The sequence below is a fragment of the Platalea leucorodia genome, assembly GCF_965183815.1.
Source record: "Platalea leucorodia genome assembly, chromosome: 9".
In the NCBI taxonomy this organism is placed as follows: Eukaryota; Metazoa; Chordata; class Aves; order Pelecaniformes; family Threskiornithidae; genus Platalea; species Platalea leucorodia.
This window is the reverse complement of record NC_138831.1, coordinates 28,638,251-28,659,017: the sequence shown is the minus strand read 5'-3', so window position 1 is coordinate 28,659,017 and position 20,767 is coordinate 28,638,251. Positions and strand designations below refer to the sequence as shown.

The window sequence follows — 20,767 nt, the reverse complement described above, 5'->3', positions numbered from 1 at the left end:
TCAGCTGGTGCCCCCCCCCACTGCCACCCCCATCTGAGGACGGGGACCCCGAGTCAGCAGCACGAGGAGGCTGGCTGCAAAAGCCCTCTTTATTTGCAGTACAAAAGGGGGGGGGGGGGGGCAGTGGGAGCCCCCCAGGACACAGGGACGAGGGTCTGTCACCACATGTCCCCGGGGATCACGGAGCTGAAATCACAGCAGGGGAGTCCTGCGCCCCGTGAGTGAGGGACATTGATTGCAGTTAGGGGGACACCCGGCCCTGGGACGGCATCACCCCCCGGCCAGTGTCACCCCTGGGATGGAGTCATGCCACTGGGATGGTGTCACCCTGGGCTGGCATCACCCCCAGCCAACATCATCTCCAGTCTGGCATCACCCCTGGCCGGCGTCACCCAGAGGCTGGCGTCACCCCTGGGCTGCCATCACCCCAGCCGGTGTCACCCATGGGCTGGTGTCATGCCCCAGGCTCCTGTCACCCCTGAGTGGCAGCAGGTCCCCATGTGTGATGGTGCCATAGCAAGGGCACCTTGCCTGGGTCCATGGATTCCTCCAGCATTTGGGACAGCGGCATCCATCGAAGCACCCACCCCAATGAGGTGCTCCCAGTGCATCTGGCACTCACGTGGGGACATCCCTGTGCCACCAGCTGTCCCCAGTGAAGCTGGTCCCATGTCCCAGGTGCCAGCAACATCCCATGGTCCTGGCCACCACCCTGGAGACAGAACCACAGGTACCTTCACATCCTGCAGCATCCCAGGGTGGGGGTGACAGGGTGCCAACACAGGGTGACAAACAAGCCGGGTGACACTGGGGTGGGGAGAGGTCAGTTCTTGAACATGTCACACAGCAGCTTCTCCATGGGGGTGTTGCCGATGGTCCGGCGGAAGAAGAGCAGCTCCACACGCTCAGAGGAGATGAAGCGCAGCGCCGGGAGGAGCAGCAGCAGCTTCCCAAACCTGGGGAACAGAGCAGTGGCCATGGGTGGTGTCCCCACCCCTGGTGTCACCCATGGGGATGTGGGGATGGAGGTACCTGACAGGCTGCCCAGGGTAGTGAGAACGGTTGTGCTGGCCCAGCATCACCTGCGACTGGTCCTGCAGGTTCTCCACCTGCTCAGGGTCCTTCAGGCCACGGGTCTCTGTGGGGACAAGGGGGTGATGGGGTGGGGACACAGGGACGGACAGCAATGGGTGCTGGTGGGTCCCTCACCTGGTTTGAAGAGTACCACGGCCTTCATGCAGGCAAATTCGGTGGGGTCAACCGCCAACGCCTTGAAGCGGCTGAGGGTCTCCTGCAGTGCCCGGACATCCAGGGCGGCCGGCAGCAGCTTGCCAGGGGCTGGCTCAGGGACGGCCAGCAGCGGGCAGCTCTCCAGGGGCATGGACCACTGGATGGCACAGAGCAGGAACAGCTCACTCCACGCTTCCTCCAGCAGGATCACCTGGGGAGAGGGAGGGGGGACCCCCAAAAGCCCCTGTCACCCCCAAAGCCTCCAACATCTCCAGCCACCATGGTGGGTTGGGCTGAAGAGCATCTTCTGAGGGGCACCCCAAGACCTTGTGGTGAATGTTGCAGGGATACTTCAGCTATCCCCATCCCACCAGTTGCCTACATTTTTTGGGGTCCCTGCTGCCCCATGGTGGGGTCCCCAACCCTACCTGGTCACGGAAGGGCAGGTTGGAGAAGACGGGTAGGTTTTTGGCCCATTTCACAGCCATGAAGAGGAGACGTGCTGAGGTCTCGTAGATGTTTTCGGGGCTGGCTGCTGGGTATTGTGCCACCTGGTACTCGCTGGCTGCCCGCTCAGGCTCGCCACCCGTCACATCCACCGTCTCATCAGCTACAGGGACAGAAGGGGATGCTGGTTGTCACCCCACTGTGGGGACAACTCCCTGCCTGTCCCCTCCCCACCAGTGGCCACCCACCATCCTCGGGCTCCAGCTTGGCGCAGGTCTCAGCCGTCATCAGGCTGGCCATGAAGCGATGGTTCGTGGGCGGCGTGGGTGCTCGGGGACCTGGGGTGACGGCAACAGTGGCACTGGGATCGCGGGGAGCCGGGCAGGGGGTCAGGGGGACCTCACGGGTGGTGGCCACATGCTCAGGGGGCAGCTCGGCATCCAGCTCAATGCTGTCCAGCCGGACCTGGGCCGTGCTGCGGGGCTGGCGCTCGTTCTGCACAGCTGTGGGGACAAGGTAGCATCAGCACTGGCCACTCCACTATCACCCCCACCATCTGTCACCGTGTGTCCCCCCCACCCATCTCACCGTCCTTGTTCATGCCGGCTTGCAGGCACTTCTTCAGCCGGCAGGCCTGGCACTGGTTGCGGTGTGCCTTGTCCACCGGGCACAGCCCTGTCCCTGCCTGGCACCTATGGGGAGAGGTGACACCCAGCTGCAGCCCCTGGAGTGGCCCCTGTCCCTGGGGGATCCTGTCACCCAGGGGTGTCCTGCCCCCATGGTTGCCATATCCTGGGGGTGCTTTGTCCCACCCAATGGGTGTCCTCCACCCAATGGGTGCCCCACCACGATGGGCACCCTGTCCCAATGAATGCGCTGTCCCCGGTGGGTGTCCTGTCCCTCCGTGGGTACACTGTCCCAGTGAACACCCTGCTTTGATGGGTGTCCTGGCCCCATGGGTGGCCTGCTTCCCCGCCCAGGTCCCTGCCCCATTGGGTGCCTGTCCCCTTGTCCCTGTCCTGCTAGGAGTCCATGCCCAGGGTCCCTACCCCACTCATTGCCCATGCCATGGGGCCCCTGCCCTGCTGGGTGCCTATCCCATGGGTCCCTACCCCACTGGGTGCCTGTCCCATTAGCCCCTGCCTCACTGGGTGTCAATCCCCAAGGTCCCTGTTCCTCTGGGTGCCCATTCCCCTGGTTCCTGCCCCTCTGGGTGCCTGTCCCCTCGGGTCCCTGTCCCACTGAGTGTCCATCTCCCTGGGTCCCTGCCCTGCTGGGTGCCCCATCCCCTGGGTCCCTGTCCCACTGGGTTCACGTCCCCCTGATCCCTACCCTGCTGGGTGTCCTTCTCCCTGGTCTCTGCCCCACTGGGTGTCAACCCTCTGGATCTCTGCCCTGCTGGGTGCCTGCCCCCTCAGTCCCTGCCCCACTGGGTGCCCATCCCCTGGGTCCTTGCCCTGCTGGATGCCCATCCCCTGAGTCACTGCCCCACCAGCTGCCCATCCCCCCTCGGTCCCTGCCCCACGGGGACCCCCCCACCCCCATCCCCACCTGTAGATGAGCTTCCTGCGGACACTGCGCTTGAAGAAGCCGCTACAGCCATTGCAGGCGTAGATGCCGTAGTGCTTCCCACTGCTGGTGTCCCCGCACACTTTGCACAGCAGCACAGGGCTCAGCGCCTTGCCGGGGGCCTGGCTCAGCCCTGCGGGAGTGGAGCCACCACATTCAGGGTGACTTGGGACACCCCAATGTCCCTTGTCCCTCCTGCCAGTCCCCACTGTCCCCAGCACACTGGTGATGGGGTGGTTTCCACCTCCGCTGGTACAACCCAGGGACATGGATGGGGACACCTTGGGGACTCCAGGGATTGCACACGGGGTTCAGCATCTCCCCACACCCCAGTACCCGGGATGCTGCAGGATGAGCTCTCATGGGACTTTTAGAAGGGGATGAAATGTTGTCCCTAGGTATGGGGACACCAGGTGTCCCAGTGGGGGGATGCCAGGCATCCTAGAGAAAGGCCACAACCAGGGACCAGAGGTGTCCTGGAGAAGAGCCATGGCTGGGGTCACTGGGGCAAGGGGCCATGGGCATCCCAGAGAAGGGTCACAGCAGGGGACTGCGGGGACCCTGGAGAAGGGCCAGGGACCATGGGCATCCAGGAGAGGGTTGTGGGCATGTAGGCATCCCACAGAAGGGCCATAGCTGGGGGACCCCAGGGATCCTGGAGAAGGACCATGATGAAGACCATTGGCATCATGGAAAGCATTGGGGTTGGGAACTGCAGCCATCCTGGCCCAGAGAAGGACCATGATGGGGTCCCTCAGCATCTTGGAGAACGGTGATAGCTGAGGATGCTGGGCATCCAGGAGAAGGACCACAATGGGGTCCCCGGGTATCTTGGAGAAGAACCATGATGAGGACCCCAGGCATCCCAGATAAGGACCACAATGGGGACCCCCACCATCCTGGTGAAGGACTACAATGGGGACCCCAGCCATCCTGGAGAAGCAGCATGATGGAGACCCCAGGTATCTTGGAGAAGGGCCATTATGGGGACCCTGGATATCTTGGAGAAGGACTGTGATGGGGACCCCAGCCACCCTGAAGAAAGACCCCACTGGCAACCGCGGTCCCGCCGTGTCGCGCCCATTCAAGCAGAACATCACCTCTTACCCGTGGGGCTATCATCCAGCCCAGCGCTCACCACCGACCCTGCCGGCGACACAGCCATCCCGTACCCGGCGTTCCTGACCTCTCCCTCTCCCCTCCCTCCGGCTGCCACCACAGTGGGTGCCCCGGGGTCTGGCGAGTCGGTGGGTGCTCTGGTAGCTCTGCGGGCAGCAGGGCTGTTGCCTTGCTCTCTTCAAGGCAGCTTAGTGGCGGGCGCTGTGTAAGCAGCCGCCTCTTTGTCACCCTCTTAATCTTTAGTGTCTGCGCAGGGAGGGGGAGGATCAATCAGCCACGCGATGAAGAATTAAAAAGGTGCTGAGCCCAGCCCTGTAACCCTAAACCCTGCGACACCCAAGCCACCCCCGTTGTGCGCCACCACAGGCCACTGTGGGGGTGTCACCCTGCCACCGCATGTACCCCCCCCACCCAGCACTGCGAGGCTGAGATTGCGGCAGAGGTGGGAGATGGGGCTCGGGGTAGGGACCCCCACATATCCCCCTGCTTAGGACCCACTGGGTCCTATAAGCGCATAAGCCCTTCGCTAAGGCGGTTAGAGGAGAATAACGAAAAGTGGTAATTAAGGGGGGCAATTTCCCTGCCCCCAAGTAATTAATTACCAGCCCTGATGGCAAAGGGAGGGGGGATACTTGGTGGGCCCCCCCCAAAGCGGTCAACCCCCAGTGGTTGGCACAGAGCACCCCCCCATGCCTCAGTTTCCCTTCCCGGGGGGGACGTGGGGGCCCCCGGGGGCGTTGGGCCAGGGCTGCTGACGCCGCAGCGTGTGGGGGCCAGGTGGCTCCTGGGGTTACGCAACCACCGCTAAACCCTCACCGTGACAGGGCAGCACAATTTGGGATTTGAGGGCTTTAGCCGCTAAAACCCCCTGCCCAGCTCAGGGGGATGGTGGGTAGCCACCATCACCCAGCCTGGGTTGTCACCAGGGATGGGCCAAGCTGTGGTGGGGGGTCCCCAGCCCCCTGTGTCCCTCCCAGGAGGGGCTCAGTCTGTGGCCCCCGGGGTGTTGCTGCCATTTGTGGCCCCGGCAGAGGTGTCCCAGGGGATGGGGACTGGCAGTGGGTCCCTGCTGAGGGCTGGCGGCAGTGACACCAGTGGATCCAGTGGCTGGGGGTCAGCCCTCTGTCATCCCTGCCTGCTGCATGGCTCCATCCCCACTGCCTGTATCATGCCTCTAATCCCACTGCCTGCAGCATTGCTCCATCCTGCCTACAACCTCCTTCCATCCCCCCTACCTGCAGCATCATTTCGTCCCCCCGCCTGCAGCATTGCTCCATCACCCTGCCTGCAGCATTGCTCCGACCTCCCCTGCCTGCAGCATATCTCCACCACCCTACCTGCAGCATGGCTCCATCATCCTTGCCTGCAGCATTGCTCGACCTCCCCTGCCTACCGCATTGCTCCATCACCTCTGCCTGCAGCATGGCTCCATCCTCCCTGCCTGCAGCACCCCTCCACCCCCAGGACGCCCCGGGGACCCCCAGAGTGCTCTGTCCCACCCCACAGCCCCCCATCCTGTGGCAGGCCCCCATCCTGACCCAGATCTCTGACAGCCACCATCTGCGGCAGTGGCTGCCCTCCTCCCTCCACAGAATTATGACGCTGGGCTAATGCGGCAGGAGCAAGCTGTCACATCACCCTGCCCGTCCCTTGCCTGCAGCTTAGGTGCCTCCAGACCCTTCAGCAGAGCTTCACCTATGGGTGAAACAACCCCTGGTGCCTGATCCGGGAGCACTGGGAGCACCCACATCCCAGGGTGCCAGCCCACCCACGGGTGACGTGGGGACCTGGGCACCCGGTGCTGGCGGATGCCAGGGAGCGGCCAGCATGGCGATACATGCTGAGTCGGCTAATTTGTCCATCCCCTCCTCACCGTTGGGTAAAAGCCAGCTCTGGAGCAGGGATTTGGGAGGGGGATTAGCTGGGCCAACCATCTGCTAGCAGCCAATCATCAGCATGTCCCGGAAAGCCAGTAATTACAAAAATATGGTTTCCCACCCCATTTCTCCATTACACCCAACTGGGTGCTGTCCCCAAGGTGGCGTCCCCATGGAGCAGCACCGCATGCCCCTCCCGGGGTTGAGCAACCCCTGAGCACCCAAACCGAACGCCCAGGGGGGCTCAACCTGGCCCATTTTTGGGGAATGTCCTGAGCAGGCCTGATGCCACAGCCGAGGGGCTGTGGGCAGCAGGGTGGGGGTGAGGAGCAAATGTTAAAGCCTGCGGCGGGGTCATGACTCAGCTGGGGCTGACACTCACTCAGCTGGTGACAGACACTGGGGCAGATGTCATGGGATTACCCAGCCTAAAACCTCAGAATCTGCCCCCCTTCCCTCCCCAGCAGGCAGAGAGCGTTTAATTACTAATTTACTAATTACTCAAAGATGCTGGTGACAGGCTTGAAACCTGTGGTCAGGAGCAGCCCCAAGGCTCCGGCCGCCCTAATCCCACCGGCTGTGGGGAGCTGGCAGATACATCCTGGCCAGAGGACAGCTCAGTTGAGGACATCGGGTGACCCAGGGAGGCACCACTGTCGTGGCAGCCCCGCTACGGCCAGCGATGGCATGGGGTGGTGGGGAACACAAAGGGACAGTGGGGACAAGGAGGGGATGGTGCGGACCAGGAGGAGAGAACGGGGACCAAGGGGAGATGGTGGGGACCAGGAGGGGAGAGTGGGGATCAGCAGGGGGTAGTGGGGATCAGGAGGGGATGGTGCGGACCAGGAGGAAACAACTGGGATCAAGGGGAGATGGTGGGGACCAGGAGCAGATGATGGGGACCAAGGAGAGATGGTGGGCACCAAGAGGAGAGAACAAGGATTAGGAGGAGATGGTGGGGACCAGGAGGAGACAATGGAGACCAAGGGGAGATGGTGGGGACTAAGAGGAGATGATGGGAATTAGGAGGAGACGTTGGGAACCGAGGGGAGATAGTGGGGACCAGGAGGGGACAATAAGGATCAGGAGGGGGTGATGGAGACCAGGAGAAGGTGGTGGAGACCAGGACAGAATAATTGGGAACCAGAAGGAGATGATGGGGACAAGGACAGGATGATTGGGAACCAGGAGGGGATGAAGGGGACCAGGAGGAGATGGTGCTGACCAAGTGGGGATGATGGAGACCAGGAGGAGGTGATGGGGACTGGGAGGGGATGATGAGGATCAGGACAATGGGAACTTGGATGTTTTGATGGTGACCAGGAGACAATGATGGATGGTGGAGGGCAGGAGGTGATGGCAGGGACCAGGAGGGGAAGATGGAGAGCAGGACAGGACAATAGGGACCACATGGGGATGATGGGGACCAAGAGGGTGTGATGGGGATCATGAAGGGGCAGTGGGATGCAATAGGGTTGGATGGGGATCATGAGGGGATAGTGAAGGCTGGGATGGGATGCTGGGGACCAGGAGGGGAAGATGGGGATTAGGAGGGGAGGACAGTGACTGGGAGGGCATGAAGGGGACCAAAAGGGGACAATGGTGATAAAGAGGGGTCAAGGGATCCTAGAGGGATGATGAGGACCAGGGGATGATGATGGAGCCCAGGAGCAGCTAGTGAGGACCAGGAGGAGACGGTGGAGACTGGGAGGGGTTACTAGGGACCAGAAGCAGGTGGTGAGAACCGGAGGGTACATCAGGATGGGACAACGAGGACCAGGAGAGGATGGTGGGGATCAGGAGGGGACAAGAGTAACCAGAAGACACAAAGGTCTGGGAGGATACAAGCTGGCTGTGGGACTGGAGATGGCTGGGAAGGGTTAATCTGGCTGCCGGGCGCTGAGCCCTGTCCAGGCCAGGTTCCAGTTTCAGCTGTAATTAGCTCTTATTTGTTGGAGGCTCTGTGATAAATGATGCTCTGAAGGTTGCTCGATGACAGAGGGTGACGGGTCCCACATCACCCACCCCAAGCCCTGCCAAAGCCTTTGCTGACCCCCCCGGTGCAAGGATTAAAATTTAATGTGGCTCTGGAGCTGACCCTGGGCACGCACCGCCCCAGGGACACGGGGCTGGGGACAGGCTGGTAGCACTCCCATGGGCCACCTTCAGGGCAAGAGGTGTTTTTTGCACTAGCCCAGTGGCCACTGGTTATCGGCACATTGTGGCCACAGGGCCATTTTGTTACTCCTTTGGGGGTCACCCAAGGGATTTGTTGATGAAATGTCACACCAGGTTGGGTTTTCCCCCTGACACTGGCCCCGCAGGACGGGCTCGGTGCCACAGTGGGGCTGGTCGGAGTGGTCCGGGCACATTCCCAGGCACCGGTGGAGCCATGGGCAGGTGCCAAGAGCCACCACAGTGCTCACTGGGGCGGGCTGAGGTCCTGTCCAGCAGCCACCTTTGGAGCAGCAGCTGCTTGGGGACCAAGGTGGAGCAAAGGGAACCTTGGAAGTGTCCCCAAGGCGAGGGAGACGGGCACAGCACGAGTGCCAGGGCTGGCGTGGTGCCTGAGGCTGTGGCTTGGGTTTCAGCAGGGTGACGTGGCACCACAACTATCTGGGAACAGAGAGGTCCCCGACGTGGGGTTGGGCATGGGCCCATCTCTCCAGCTCTCTGGACATCATGTTTTCTCCTTGCAGATGAACCTCCTCACCCAGGTAAAGGGGGAGCCGGCAGGGAGGGCACCCGCACCCACATGGTCCCACCCGTCTGCTGTGGAACCTGGCGCCCACGGATCCTGTGGCTGGAACCTGCCCAGTGCTGAGTCTAAGGGGGTGCATGGGAGGCAGGGTGACCTGGGAGGCTGCTGTAGGCTGGGGATGGGTGCTAGCAGCAGTGCATGCTAGCAGAGATGCATGCTATCAGGGGTGGGTGCTAGCATGGGAGGATGCAGCAAGGGTGGGTGCTAGCAGGAGATGGGTGCTAGCAGGGGATAGGTGACAGCAGCAGAGGGGCGCCAGCAGGAATGGGTGCTACAAGGGGATGGGTGCTACCAGGGGATGGATGCCACCAGGTGATGGGTACAGGCAGGGGATGGGTGCTACCAGAGGATGGGTGCTCCCAGGGGGTGGGTACCAGCAAAAATGGGTGCCTGTAAGGGATGGGTGCTAGCAGGGGCTGGCTGTCAGCAGGGGCTGGGTCCCAGGCTCGCTCTGCCCTCTCTGCCCACAGGTGAGCACCCTGACACAGACCCTGCGAGCCCTGGACTCGTTCCTCCAGCCCCGGCACTGGCTGGGCTCCTGGGTGCGACAGGTTTGGGGGTGCCGGCACGGGGATCCAGGCCAGGGGCTTGGCCATGGGGGCTGATGCTGGGTGTTTGTCCCTCCAGGTGAGCAGCTCCAGGCAGGTAAGTGCTGGCCTCCCCTCTGTGCCCCACACCACCCATCTCACCCCTCCTGGCACAACAGGGCCAAATCCCGCGCGCCCTGCCTTGTCCTCAGCACCGAGAGGAGATGGCCCCTTCTCGGATGGTGTCCCCATCCACGGAGGCCCAAGCTGTGCCCAGGCCACTGGCGATGGGGGATGAGCCAGCGAGTCAGTGATGCTGCCGCTGATCCCCAGGGCACCGGTGGCCCTGAAACACAAACGGGTCCCCAGGCGGTGGTGGGGGCGGTGAGCACGGCAGCGTTTTTCCTCTGCGAGGAGCTGCTGGGCCAGCACTTCAACGTGGTCCCTGATGGGATGGCCGAGCCACAGCCTGGGGACCTCTTCCTCTTCCCACTGGCCTCGGGGGGCCCCGGCTGGTGGGGCACGCACGCTGGTGTCTACTGCGGTGACGGGGAGATCATCCACCTGGAAGGTGAGCTCCAGGAAGTGTGGTCACAGCTTGGGGACGTCCCCGTGGAAGGGACACAGGGTACAGTGTCCCCTCCACCCTGCAGGCAGCTCGGGGACGTCCCCATCGGGGATTGTGGCCAAGCATGGCAGGAGCCACCTCCTGCGGACACGGGGCCCGGCCAAGGTGCTGCGGAGGAAGGGAGGGCTGGATGCGGCCGCCCTGCAGCACCGGATCCGGGCAGCCATGGACCAGGCAGGGGAGTACGACGCCGTCACCTGCAGCTGTGTCCACTTCGCCCTCACCCTGCTGGGGCTGGGCCACCTCGCTGGCGCCATGGTGGGTGCCACCACGCCAGGGGACCCCAACGCCCGCTCCGGCCAAGCATCACCACAGCCCATCTTCTCTCCCAGGTGTCCCCAGCGCTGCAGTGATGGAGGCGGCGACACGGACGGGGGACGCGTGGGGCTGCAGCCGCCTTCCCCGGGGCACCAGCGTTTCACCGGCGGCTTTGGCATTCCTCTTGTGTGGCAATAAAAGGTTGCACGGAGAGCCTGTGCCAACCCTGTTTGATTTGTGGGTTTTTCACTTTTGCTTTCCATTTCCCAGAAGCTGCCGGCGAGCGATGTCCCACCCTGGCACATCTCCAAAGGAGTGGCTGCTCTTCGCTCCCCGTGGCCTCTTGAGATGAACAGATGCTTCTTTCCTTGACGGCGTTTGATTTTGAGCATCAAAATAAATATTCCCTGGGCTGCTAGGTTGAAAACTGGCCAAATGGCTGGACCAGGTCTGCTTGGAGGCCAGCCACTGGTGGTGTACGCCAGGGGTCAATACTGGGTGCGGTCCTGGTCAACATCTTCATTACTGGTCCGGTTGACGGGGCAGAGCTGGCACCAAACTGGGAGGGGTGGCTGATGCACCAGAGAGCCACCAAGGGTCTGGAGCATCTCTTGTATGAAGAGAAGCTGAGAGAGCTGGGGCTGTTCAACCTGGAGCAGAAAAGGCTCAGGGGGACCTTATCAGTGTGTATCAACACCTGATGGGGGCAGTAAAGAAGACAGAGCCAGGCTCTTCTCGGTGGTGCCCAGTGCCAGGACCTGAGGCAATGGGCGTGAACGGAAACACAAGAGGTTCCCTCTGAACATCAGGAAAGAGTTTTTTCACTGTGAGGGTGACCGACCCCTGGCACAGGTCACCCAGGGATGTTCTGGAGTCTCCATCCTCGGCGGTATTCAAAAGTCACCTGGACATGCTCCTGGGCAAGGAGCTCTAGGTTGAGGTTGGACCAGATGACCTCCAGAGGTGCCTCCAGCCTCAACCGTTCTGTGATCCTGTGAAAATATTCCTCCACTGGGATTATGTAGAACTGCTTCAGGTCTCTCTCTGGGCTTTCTTTTGGGGACTCTTGCAGTCCCCACATTCATAGGAGAGTTTCTGGGACGCTTCGCTCCCACCGGAGGGGAAGTTTGATTCCCCAGTGAGGGGGAAATGTCCCCGTGGCTTCTAAGGGGCAGGGAGCAAAACCAAGAAGCTGGGTCCCTGATCAGGCTGGGGCTGAAGGAAGGTCTCTCGGAGGCGAGTGGAAGGTCACTGCATGACACGCACATTTGGAGATGTCCTTCAGCTCCTCCGACTCAAGAGTGTTTCCAGGATCTCCCGCCTCACCTCCGTCTGTTCCCAAACTTAACGTTTAAGGTGGAATTAGCAAATTTAGCCCAGCTTTAAGAAGTGGAAAATTCCATCTGGGGGGTTTCCTGGAGTTTGTACTGCTTTTTGGTTTTGCTTTCGCTTTCAGCCTCCGCCTCTCGCCTCTAGCAGGAAGGATATGAGGTCAGGTTTGGCCCTGGCAACTTCCAGTGCCCCACATCGAGCTGCAGTTCCCGCAGACCTTGGTGGAGGTGCCAGCAGCCCAGCTCTGTCACCGGCTCCGTCCCAGAGAAAACAGTGCTAGGTCACCTGCAAAGTAGCAGCAGTAGCCAGCAAAGTAGCAGCAGTAGCCCGGTAAGGATCCTCCTGTGCCTGCGCCGCCGTCACGCTGGGACAGGGAGGGGGCTGATGAACGGGGCTTGTCCCGGGACATATCCAGCTCAGAGAAGTTGGGAAGGATGGGTGACTTTTGCCTGAGCAAAGGGCTTGCCCTTGCACCTGGCAGGAGCCATCACGGGCAGGGTGGGACCCTCAGGTGGGACCCTCCCTCCACGCATGGGCAGGATGTCACGAGCACAGCCCTGATGTCCCATTTCTGTTCCTCTCTTCTTGCAGATGTCGAGCAGCAAGGTAAGTAGGAGCTTGGCGAGACCTCCGCCAGCAGTGGGGGGGGCTCGGGGGCGTTGGGGGGCGATGGGGCTGGTTCTGCTGCCTCCTCACCTTCCCTCTCTGGCGCGGTTGGCAGAGGGCACGTGAGACACTCGCGTTTCTGCTGTTCAAGAGCATCCCTGGGCATGGGGAGGTCTTCGAGGAGGTGTTGGATGACACGTTGCAGCCCGGGGACATCTTGCTCTTCCCCATGATCATCCAGCCTGGCCGCCTCAGCACCACCTTCAAACACGCGGCTGTCTACTGCGGGGATGGAGAAGTCATACACTTCCAGAGTAAGTGCCCGACCCCCTGCTCACGTTTGGGACGTGGTGGTGGCCAAAAGGTGGTTGGCGGTGCAGTGGCTGGGCCAGGGCAATGGGCGGCTCTTGGTTTTCCAGGCGCGGGCTTTCTGAAGGACCATGGTTGGATCAGCAAGGAAGGCTTCAAAGCCATGAAAAGAGAGAGAGGGAAATGCTGGATTTACCGGAAAAAAGGCGGGATTGACCTCAATGACTTCCATAGTAAAGTCAGGGAAGCAATGAACAGCGAAGCCGCCTATAACGTGGGCACAAACAACTGCATCCACTTCGCCCTCCACCTCCTGGACTTGGCGGAGTTCTATATGCAACTGGTGAGCACGGAGCTGGGTGTCACAGCCGTGGTAGGACGGCTCCTGCACCCACAGCCAGCCCTGTGGTTGCATCCTGACCCAATCCCCCCTGGGGCTGTCCCATGGGCAGTGGGGACAGCGCTGGGGACAGCCAAGCCCCCGCACATGGACATCTTTCTCTCGCAGGTGGAAATCCAAAATGAAAGTGGCAGCTGCAGTGGTGAGGCTGTGAGTATTCCCAGTGTCAGCCCTCCCTGGCAGGGCTGTGGGGTCCATGGGAGGGCTGTGGGGTCACCAAAGAGGGCTGGTGTCTCCAGGAGGGGTGGGGTCCCTGGGAGGGATGCAAGCTCCCCAAGACGGCTGGGGTCTCCTGGAGAGTTGGGATCCCCAAGAGGACTGGTGTCCTTGGGAAGGCTGGGGTCCCCAAGAGGGCTGGGGTAACTGGGAGGGCTGTGGGGTCCCCAGGAGGGCTGGGTCACCAGGAGGACTGCGATTTCCCCAGGAGGGCTGAGGTTCCCAAAGAGGGCTGGGGTCCCCAGGGGTCTGGGGGTCCACAGGAGGACTGTGGAGTCTCCAGGAGGGCTGGGGTCCCCAGGAGGGCTGGATCCCCAGGAGGGCTCTGGGGTACAAGGGAGGGCTGAGTCACCAGTAGAGCTGAGGTCCCCAAAGAGGAATGGGTTCCCCTGGGAGGACTGTGGGATCCTGGGAGGGCAGGGTCCCCGGGAGGGCTGTGGGGTCCCCAAACATGACTGGGGTCTCCAGGAGAGCTGTGGGGTCCTCAAGGAGGTCTGAGACCCAAGCAGGGCTGGGATCCCTGGGAGGGCTGTGGGGTCCCCAGGAGGGCTGGGGTTCCCAGGAGGGCTGTGGGGTCCCCAGGAGGGCTGGGGTCCTGAAAGAGGGCTGGGATCCCTAAGAGGGCTGCGGGGTCGGGGAGGGCTGGGGTCCCCGGGAGGGTTGGGGTCTCTGGGAGCCCTGCGAGGTCCCCAAACAGGGCTAAGGTCTCCAAAGGGGGCTGGGGTCTCCGGGAGGCCTGTGTGGTCCCCAGGAGGGCTGGGCTCCAGCTGCCAGTGCTGGCGGGGGACCCAGGCACACAGGGCGGGAAGGGAAGGGCAGGGCAGGGCAGAGCAGGGCAGGGGGTCAGGGGACTGTTCCCCCCTCTCCGGGCCACCTGCAGCCCATCCACCCTGGCATTGCAGAGGACATGCCACATAGTGTGAGGAGTGGCGGCTGCCATGTCCCCCTGAGGACGATCCTCCCCCACAACCCGCAGAGGAACCTCAGCATCGCCCCACACACCCCAATGCCTCACCCCAGGGAAGGACCTTTTTTTTTGGATGGGGTGAGAGAGCTGCCTGGATGGCAACCAGCCTCTCACGGATTGTTAGCTGTGAAGAAAAACAATAACTGAAATATCTGCCAATATCAGTAATCACCTGTGAAGAATAACAACAATATCTACAATAAGAATAAATGATATAATATAATACAATACAACAGATTACGTATGATATATAGGTCATATATCAGACAACATGCATCATAATATAATTGTGGTGGGTTGACTTTGGCCTGCTGCCAGGTACCCACCCAGCCGCTCTATCACTCCCCCGCCTCCACTGGGCAGGGGGAGAAAAAATATGACGAAAGGCTCGTGGGTCAAGATAAGGACAGGGAGATCACTCAGCAATTACCATCACGGGCAAAACAGACTCGCCTCGGGGAAATTAATTTCATTTATTGACAATCAAATCAGCATAGGATAATGAGAAAAAAGAACACATCTTAAAACACCTTCCCCCCACCCCTCCCTTCTTCCCGGGCTCAATTTCACTCCTGATTTCTCCACCTCCTCCCCTCGAGCGGCGCAGGAGGACGGGCAATGGGGGTTATGGTCAGTTCATCACACGTTGTCTCTGCCTCTCCTTCCTCTTCACTCTCTTCCCCCACCCCACTGTGGGGTCCCACCCACGGGAGACAGTCCTCTACCAACTTCTCCAACGCGGGTCCTTCCCACGGGCTGCAGTTCTTCACAAACTGCTCCAGCGTGGTCTCCCCTCCATGGGGTCACAGGTCCTACCAGGAGCTTGCTGGGATGGGATTTTCAGGGGCCTCTCCCAAGGTCTTGGGGCTCCCCATGGGTCCCACCAGCCATGGTAGTGGGGTGGGGGACCGCCGTAGCCCGGGTGCCACAGACCTGTGACTCCACAGGAGCTGCACCAGCACCTCGGCAATGACGCCAACCTCCGCCCTGGGTGCCAGGTGGAAGTAGAGCTGCGACATGGCCATCACCACCTGCAGGGACACACCTGAGCATCACCTGGCGAGCATGGGGACACCCCGAGGGATGGCTGTGTCCCCCAGAGTCCCACCTGACAGCACCCAGAGGAAGCCCATGCCTGGGGACGGCCAGCCCTGGGTGTCCCTCAAGCACCCCAGTGGCTCCTTGGCTGGTGGGGACATCCTGAACCCAGGCTGCTGGACACCGCTGGTGGCCTCTGGGGATGGACAGGGCTGGGGCAGGGGGCTCACCACAACATTGCTGCTCTGCAGCATGGGCTTGGTGCTGTGCAGGAGCAGGCAGTGGTCGGGGTCCATGGTGTAGGGCTTGTGCTTGGCCAGCGAGGCTGCCTCCGCCTTGGCACCCTTGGCGTCCTCCTCCTCGGAGCTGTAGAAAGCCTTCTCAGTGCTCTCCTCCAGCAAGGACTCCTACCAGCAGGTAGGACACCTCGCACCCCTCCAACGGCACCCCCCCCCCCCTTCACCCCACCTTCCTGGCCCCAACCGGGGCTCCTGGGCACCCCAAGGCTCCCAGGGCACCCTGAGGCTCCCGCACTCACGTTCTGGTTGGGGCTGAGGAACTGGGTGTGTGCGTAGTGGGTCAGCATGTCGATGGAGGGAAAGCCGGAGGCGACTCACCAGGGCGGTGACATCTCTGTGAAGATGCTGGTTTGGCAGGGATGGTGGCATCCCTGTGAGGATGCCAGCTCAGCAGGGACGGCTGCATCCTTGCAAGGATGCTGGATCAGTGGGCATGGTGGCATCTCCATGAGGATGCTGGTTTGGCAGGGACGGCTGTATCCCTACGAGGATACCGGCTCGGTGGGGACAGTGGCATCCCTGTGAGGATACTGGCTTGGTGGGGATGGTGGCTTCCTCATGGGGATGCTGGTTCATTGGAGGTGGTGGCATCCCCACGAGGATACCAACTCAGTGGAGACGGTAGCATCCCCATGAGGATTTTGGCTCACTGGGTACAGCAGCATCTGCACTGGGATGCCAGCTCTGCAGGGACAGCTGCATCCCCCCGAGAATGCAAATTTGGTGAGGACATCTGCATCCCTGTGAGGATGCTGGATCAGTGGAGATGGTGGCATCCCCATGAGGATGCTGGCTTGGTGGGGACAGTGACATCCCCATGAGGATGCTGGCTCTGGGGATGGCTGCATCCCTCCGCACATGTTGGATCAGCAGGGGACAGCAGCATACCCACGAGGATGCCAGTCCTGCATGGTTGGCTGCAACAGCACGAGGATGCCATACCAGTGGGGACAAGGCACAGAGCCCTTTCCTGGTCCCCTCCCTTGTCTGGGAAAATGCCACTGCCATCCCCTTTTCTAAGGGACAGCCATCTCCACTGAACCGGGGGACCTGCAAGGCTGCGTCCACCCACAGCAGCTGGGGGTGGCACCCATGGGACGATGCTCGGCCAGAGCCACCGTTGATGGAGGATCCTGGGCTGCTCCTTGGAGGGGCCTTACTGTGGTGGTGGCCCGGTGCCAGTGGCCACCACGGCCTCAGGGTTGATGAGAGGCCGCAGCTTGTTGGCTCACAGGGCCGTGTAGCAGGTGTGTTGTCCGGTCTTGGTGGCCAGCACTGGGCTCATCAACTCCTTGGCCGTGTTCAGTGCCTCATGGTGTTTTTCGCTGCCCTGTCAGCCCCGCTGGTAGCTGCCGCAGCAGCTGCTACACCTGCGGTAGGGCCAGCATGGCTTCAGCCAGGGTGATGGCCCTGGGGTCGGTGGCAGGGCTGTGGCCCCACTCTTCCTCCCGGCACTGCCAGCTGAAATCTGATGCTGTTGTTGGGGCTGGGTTGCAGCCACGATCCTGACACTCCTCCCGGTGGATGAGGCCACCCCGGGATGTCACGTCCCAAGTGACACCCGTCCTGCAGCTGGGGCTTGGGGACACTGCAGGGAGCTCCTTCCCTGGGTGCTTTGTGTGGCTCAGTCCTGGCCAGGGACGCCATGTCATGATGGGACACCCACCTGGGTGGTGAGGTGGCATGATGGGACACCTGTGGGTGTCCCACCTGGAAGATGGGGGGCAGGATGGGACACCTATGGGTGGCCAGAGCCACCGTCGCCAGATGATCCCGGGGTGCAGGAATGGGTGCCTGCAAGGGATGGGTGCTAGCAGGGGCTGTCAGCAGGGGCTGGGTCCCAGGCTCGCTCTGCCCTCTCTGCCCACAGGTGAGCACCCTGACACAGACCCTGCGAGCCCTGGACTCGTTCCTCCAGCCCCGGCACTGGCTGGGCTCCTGGGTGCGACAGGTTTGGGGGTGCCGGCACGGGGATCCAGGCCAGGGGCTTGGCCATGGGGGCTGATGCTGGGTGTTTGTCCCTCCAGGTGAGCAGCTCCAGGCAGGTAAGTGCTGGCCTCCCCTCTGTGCCCCACACCACCCATCTCACCCCTCCTGGCACAACAGGGCCAAATCCCGCGCGCCCTGCCTTGTCCTCAGCACCGAGAGGAGATGGCCCCTTCTCGGATGGTGTCCCCATCCACGGAGGCCCAAGCTGTGCCCAGGCCACTGGCGATGGGGGATGAGCCAGCGAGTCAGTGATGCTGCCGCTGATCCCCAGGGCACCGGTGGCCCTGAAACACAAACGGGTCCCCAGGCGGTGGTGGGGGCGGTGAGCACGGCAGCGTTTTTCCTCTGCGAGGAGCTGCTGGGCCAGCACTTCAACGTGGTCCCTGATGGGATGGCCGAGCCACAGCCTGGGGACCTCTTCCTCTTCCCACTGGCCTCGGGGGGCCCCGGCTGGTGGGGCACGCACGCTGGTGTCTACTGCGGTGACGGGGAGATCATCCACCTGGAAGGTGAGCTCCAGGAAGTGTGGTCACAGCTTGGGGACGTCCCCGTGGAAGGGACACAGGGTACAGTGTCCCCTCCACCCTGCAGGCAGCTCGGGGACGTCCCCATCGGGGATTGTGGCCAAGCATGGCAGGAGCCACCTCCTGCGGACACGGGGCCCGGCCAAGGTGCTGCGGAGGAAGGGAGGGCTGGATGCGGCCGCCCTGCAGCACCGGATCCGGGCAGCCATGGACCAGGCAGGGGAGTACGACGCCGTCACCTGCAGCTGTGTCCACTTCGCCCTCACCCTGCTGGGGCTGGGCCACCTCGCTGGCGCCATGGTGGGTGCCACCACGCCAGGGGACCCCAACGCCCGCTCCGGCCAAGCATCACCACAGCCCATCTTCTCTCCCAGGTGTCCCCAGCGCTGCAGTGATGGAGGCGGCGACATGGACGGGGGACGCGTGGGGCTGCAGCCGCCTTCCCCGGGGCACCAGCGTTTCACCGGCGGCTTTGGCATTCCTCTTGTGTGGCAATAAAAGGTTGCACGGAGAGCCTGTGCCAACCCTGTTTGATTTGTGGGTTTTTCACTTTTGCTTTCCATTTCCCAGAAGCTGCCGGCGAGCGATGTCCCACCCTGGCACATCTCCAAAGGAGTGGCTGCTCTTCGCTCCCCGTGGCCTCTTGAGATGAACAGATGCTTCTTTCCTTGACGGCGTTTGATTTTGAGCATCAAAATAAATATTCCCTGGGCTGCTAGGTTGAAAACTGGCCAAATGGCTGGACCAGGTCTGCTTGGAGGCCAGCCACTGGTGGTGTACGCCAGGGGTCAATACTGGGTGCGGTCCTGGTCAACATCTTCATTACTGGTCCGGTTGACGGGGCAGAGCTGGCACCAAACTGGGAGGGGTGGCTGATGCACCAGGGGGTTGTGCTGGCACCCAGAGGGACCTGGACAGGCTGGAGAAATGGGCCAACAGGAACTTCATGAAGATCCACAAGGGGAAGGTGCAAAGTCCTGCCCCTGGGGAGGAATAAGCCTAGGCACCAGGACATGTTGTGGGGGCAACCAGCTTGGTGGAAAAGGTCCTGGGGAACACCAAGCTGACCATGTGCCAGCAATGTGCCCTTGGGGCACAGTTAAGGTGTCCTGGTTTCAGCTGGGATAGAGTTAATTTTCCTCCTAGTAGCTGGTATAGTGCTGAGTTTTGGATTTAGTATGAGAATAATGTTGATAACACACTGATATTTTAGTTGTTGATACATAGCGCTTAGACTAATCAAGGACTTTTCAGCTTCCCCTGCCAGCAAGAAGCCGGGAGAGGGCACAGCCAGGACAGCCAGGACCCAGACTGGCCAAAGGGCTATTCCATACCATAGGACGTCATGCTCAGTATTTAAACTGGGGGAGTTGGCCGGGGGGAGGCAATTGCTGCTTGGTAATGGGCTGGGCATCAGTCGGTGGGTGGTGAGCAATCATATCGTGTATCACTTGCTTTGTATATTATTCTTGTATTATTATTATTATATTATTATCATTATCATTCTTACTACTTCTACTATTACTACTATTCTATTTTATTTTCCTTCAGTTATTAAACTGTTCATAACCCATGTGTTTTCTCACTTTTACCTTTCCAATTCTCTCCCCCATCCCACTGTTGGGGAGGAGTGAGCAAGCGGCTGTGTGGTGCTTAGTTGCTGGCTGGGGTTAAACCATGACAGTCCTTTTTGGCGCCCAACGTGGGGTTCGAAGGATTTGTGATGATAAGAGATTAACCAAAGTGTATTAAGGAATTTGTATCTGTTAAGAGTTGCTTGTCATAATATTGATTCATCTGTTCTCAGTATTAGTCTACCTGATCTGCACCATGCTCTTGGTTTTGTGGTATGTGTTAAAGATTGGTGTTGGGTTTTGCAGTTTGCTGTGCTCTGCAATGATTAGTGATGTTTTGCCTGGGACATTTGTTATTAAAACACTGACCTTGAGCGCTATCTGGTATTTGGGTTCTGTAGTGAGGCCATTACTGTACTTCGGGTACCACCTCATGGAGACAATTAGACAATTAACCTTTGAGAGGTTTTTTATGGAGGAAATACAGAATTATTTTTGCTGCCTTTGCTGCCTTCTTCTATGATGTTTCCTCCTGCATTACAACAACTTTTCAGTATCTTGAACATCCTTGGGTAGTTAAGATATATCTGTTGGTATTTCTTGGGAATATTGTTTTGGTTTTGTCTAAGGTTAATAAGCAGTTTAAGAATATTATCCAGAGATCTGCCCTAAGGTGGATAATTATGAGTGGCAGGGTGTGTGGGATAGTATGGGCAAGTACCTAGGACAGTGGGCACCTCTAGTGTTTTGGAACTTCATAGAATCATAGAATTGTTAAGGTTAGAAAGGACATCTGAGATCATCAAGTCCAACCTGTTAACCTAACTGCCTGGTCCACCTCTAAACCACGTCCCTAAGCACCACATCCACACGTTTTTTGAATACTTCACCCCTGAACAAGTGCAGAATCCTGAAAAACTAGTAAAGTATTTGCAAAAAGTATGTTGTCACCTTGGCAACTCCAGAGAGACACAAATCACTGCAATGTGCTGGGGCTTGGCCCATGCCTACCAAGCCCGATTCAACATTATTCAGAACCCTCAAGGGGAAGAGAAGATCTCTGGATCTGATAACAAAACTACAGGCACTGCAGCTAC

The 20,767-nt window shown here is 60.4% G+C and overlaps 3 protein-coding genes across 3 annotated transcripts; 2 read left to right on the top strand and 1 right to left on the bottom strand.

Annotated features, from left to right (window-relative positions):
- Positions 1 to 823: 823 nt before the first annotated feature.
- NR2E3 (nuclear receptor subfamily 2 group E member 3) lies at positions 824 to 4,411 on the bottom strand (the record flags this gene model as incomplete). The annotated part of the gene is made up of 8 exons (XM_082321519.1): positions 824 to 956; positions 1,033 to 1,138; positions 1,210 to 1,441; positions 1,659 to 1,840; positions 1,926 to 2,180; positions 2,266 to 2,369; positions 3,229 to 3,379; positions 4,354 to 4,411. 8 exons carry the CDS (start codon positions 4,409 to 4,411, stop codon positions 824 to 826), a joined length of 1,221 nt encoding a protein of 406 aa, XP_082177645.1.
- A 4,482-nt stretch (positions 4,412 to 8,893) lies between these two features.
- On the top strand, positions 8,894 to 14,403 carry LOC309594903 (uncharacterized protein; the record flags this gene model as incomplete). Its single annotated transcript, XM_082321303.1, has 11 exons — positions 8,894 to 8,959; positions 9,474 to 9,545; positions 9,631 to 9,648; positions 9,864 to 10,101; positions 10,184 to 10,416; positions 11,893 to 12,078; positions 12,340 to 12,354; positions 12,506 to 12,668; positions 12,774 to 13,006; positions 13,172 to 13,213; positions 14,182 to 14,403. 11 exons carry the CDS (start codon positions 8,894 to 8,896, stop codon positions 14,200 to 14,202), a joined length of 1,287 nt encoding a protein of 428 aa, XP_082177429.1. The 3' UTR covers positions 14,203 to 14,403.
- Positions 14,404 to 15,868: 1,465 nt separating this feature from the next.
- Positions 15,869 to 18,594, top strand: LOC309594902 (uncharacterized protein; the record flags this gene model as incomplete). The annotated part of the gene is made up of 5 exons (XM_082321302.1): positions 15,869 to 15,931; positions 17,454 to 17,525; positions 17,611 to 17,628; positions 17,844 to 18,081; positions 18,164 to 18,594. The coding sequence occupies 5 exons, from the start codon at positions 15,869 to 15,871 to the stop codon at positions 18,592 to 18,594; spliced, it is 822 nt and encodes a 273-aa protein (XP_082177428.1).
- Between the last annotated feature and the right edge of the window lie 2,173 nt (positions 18,595 to 20,767).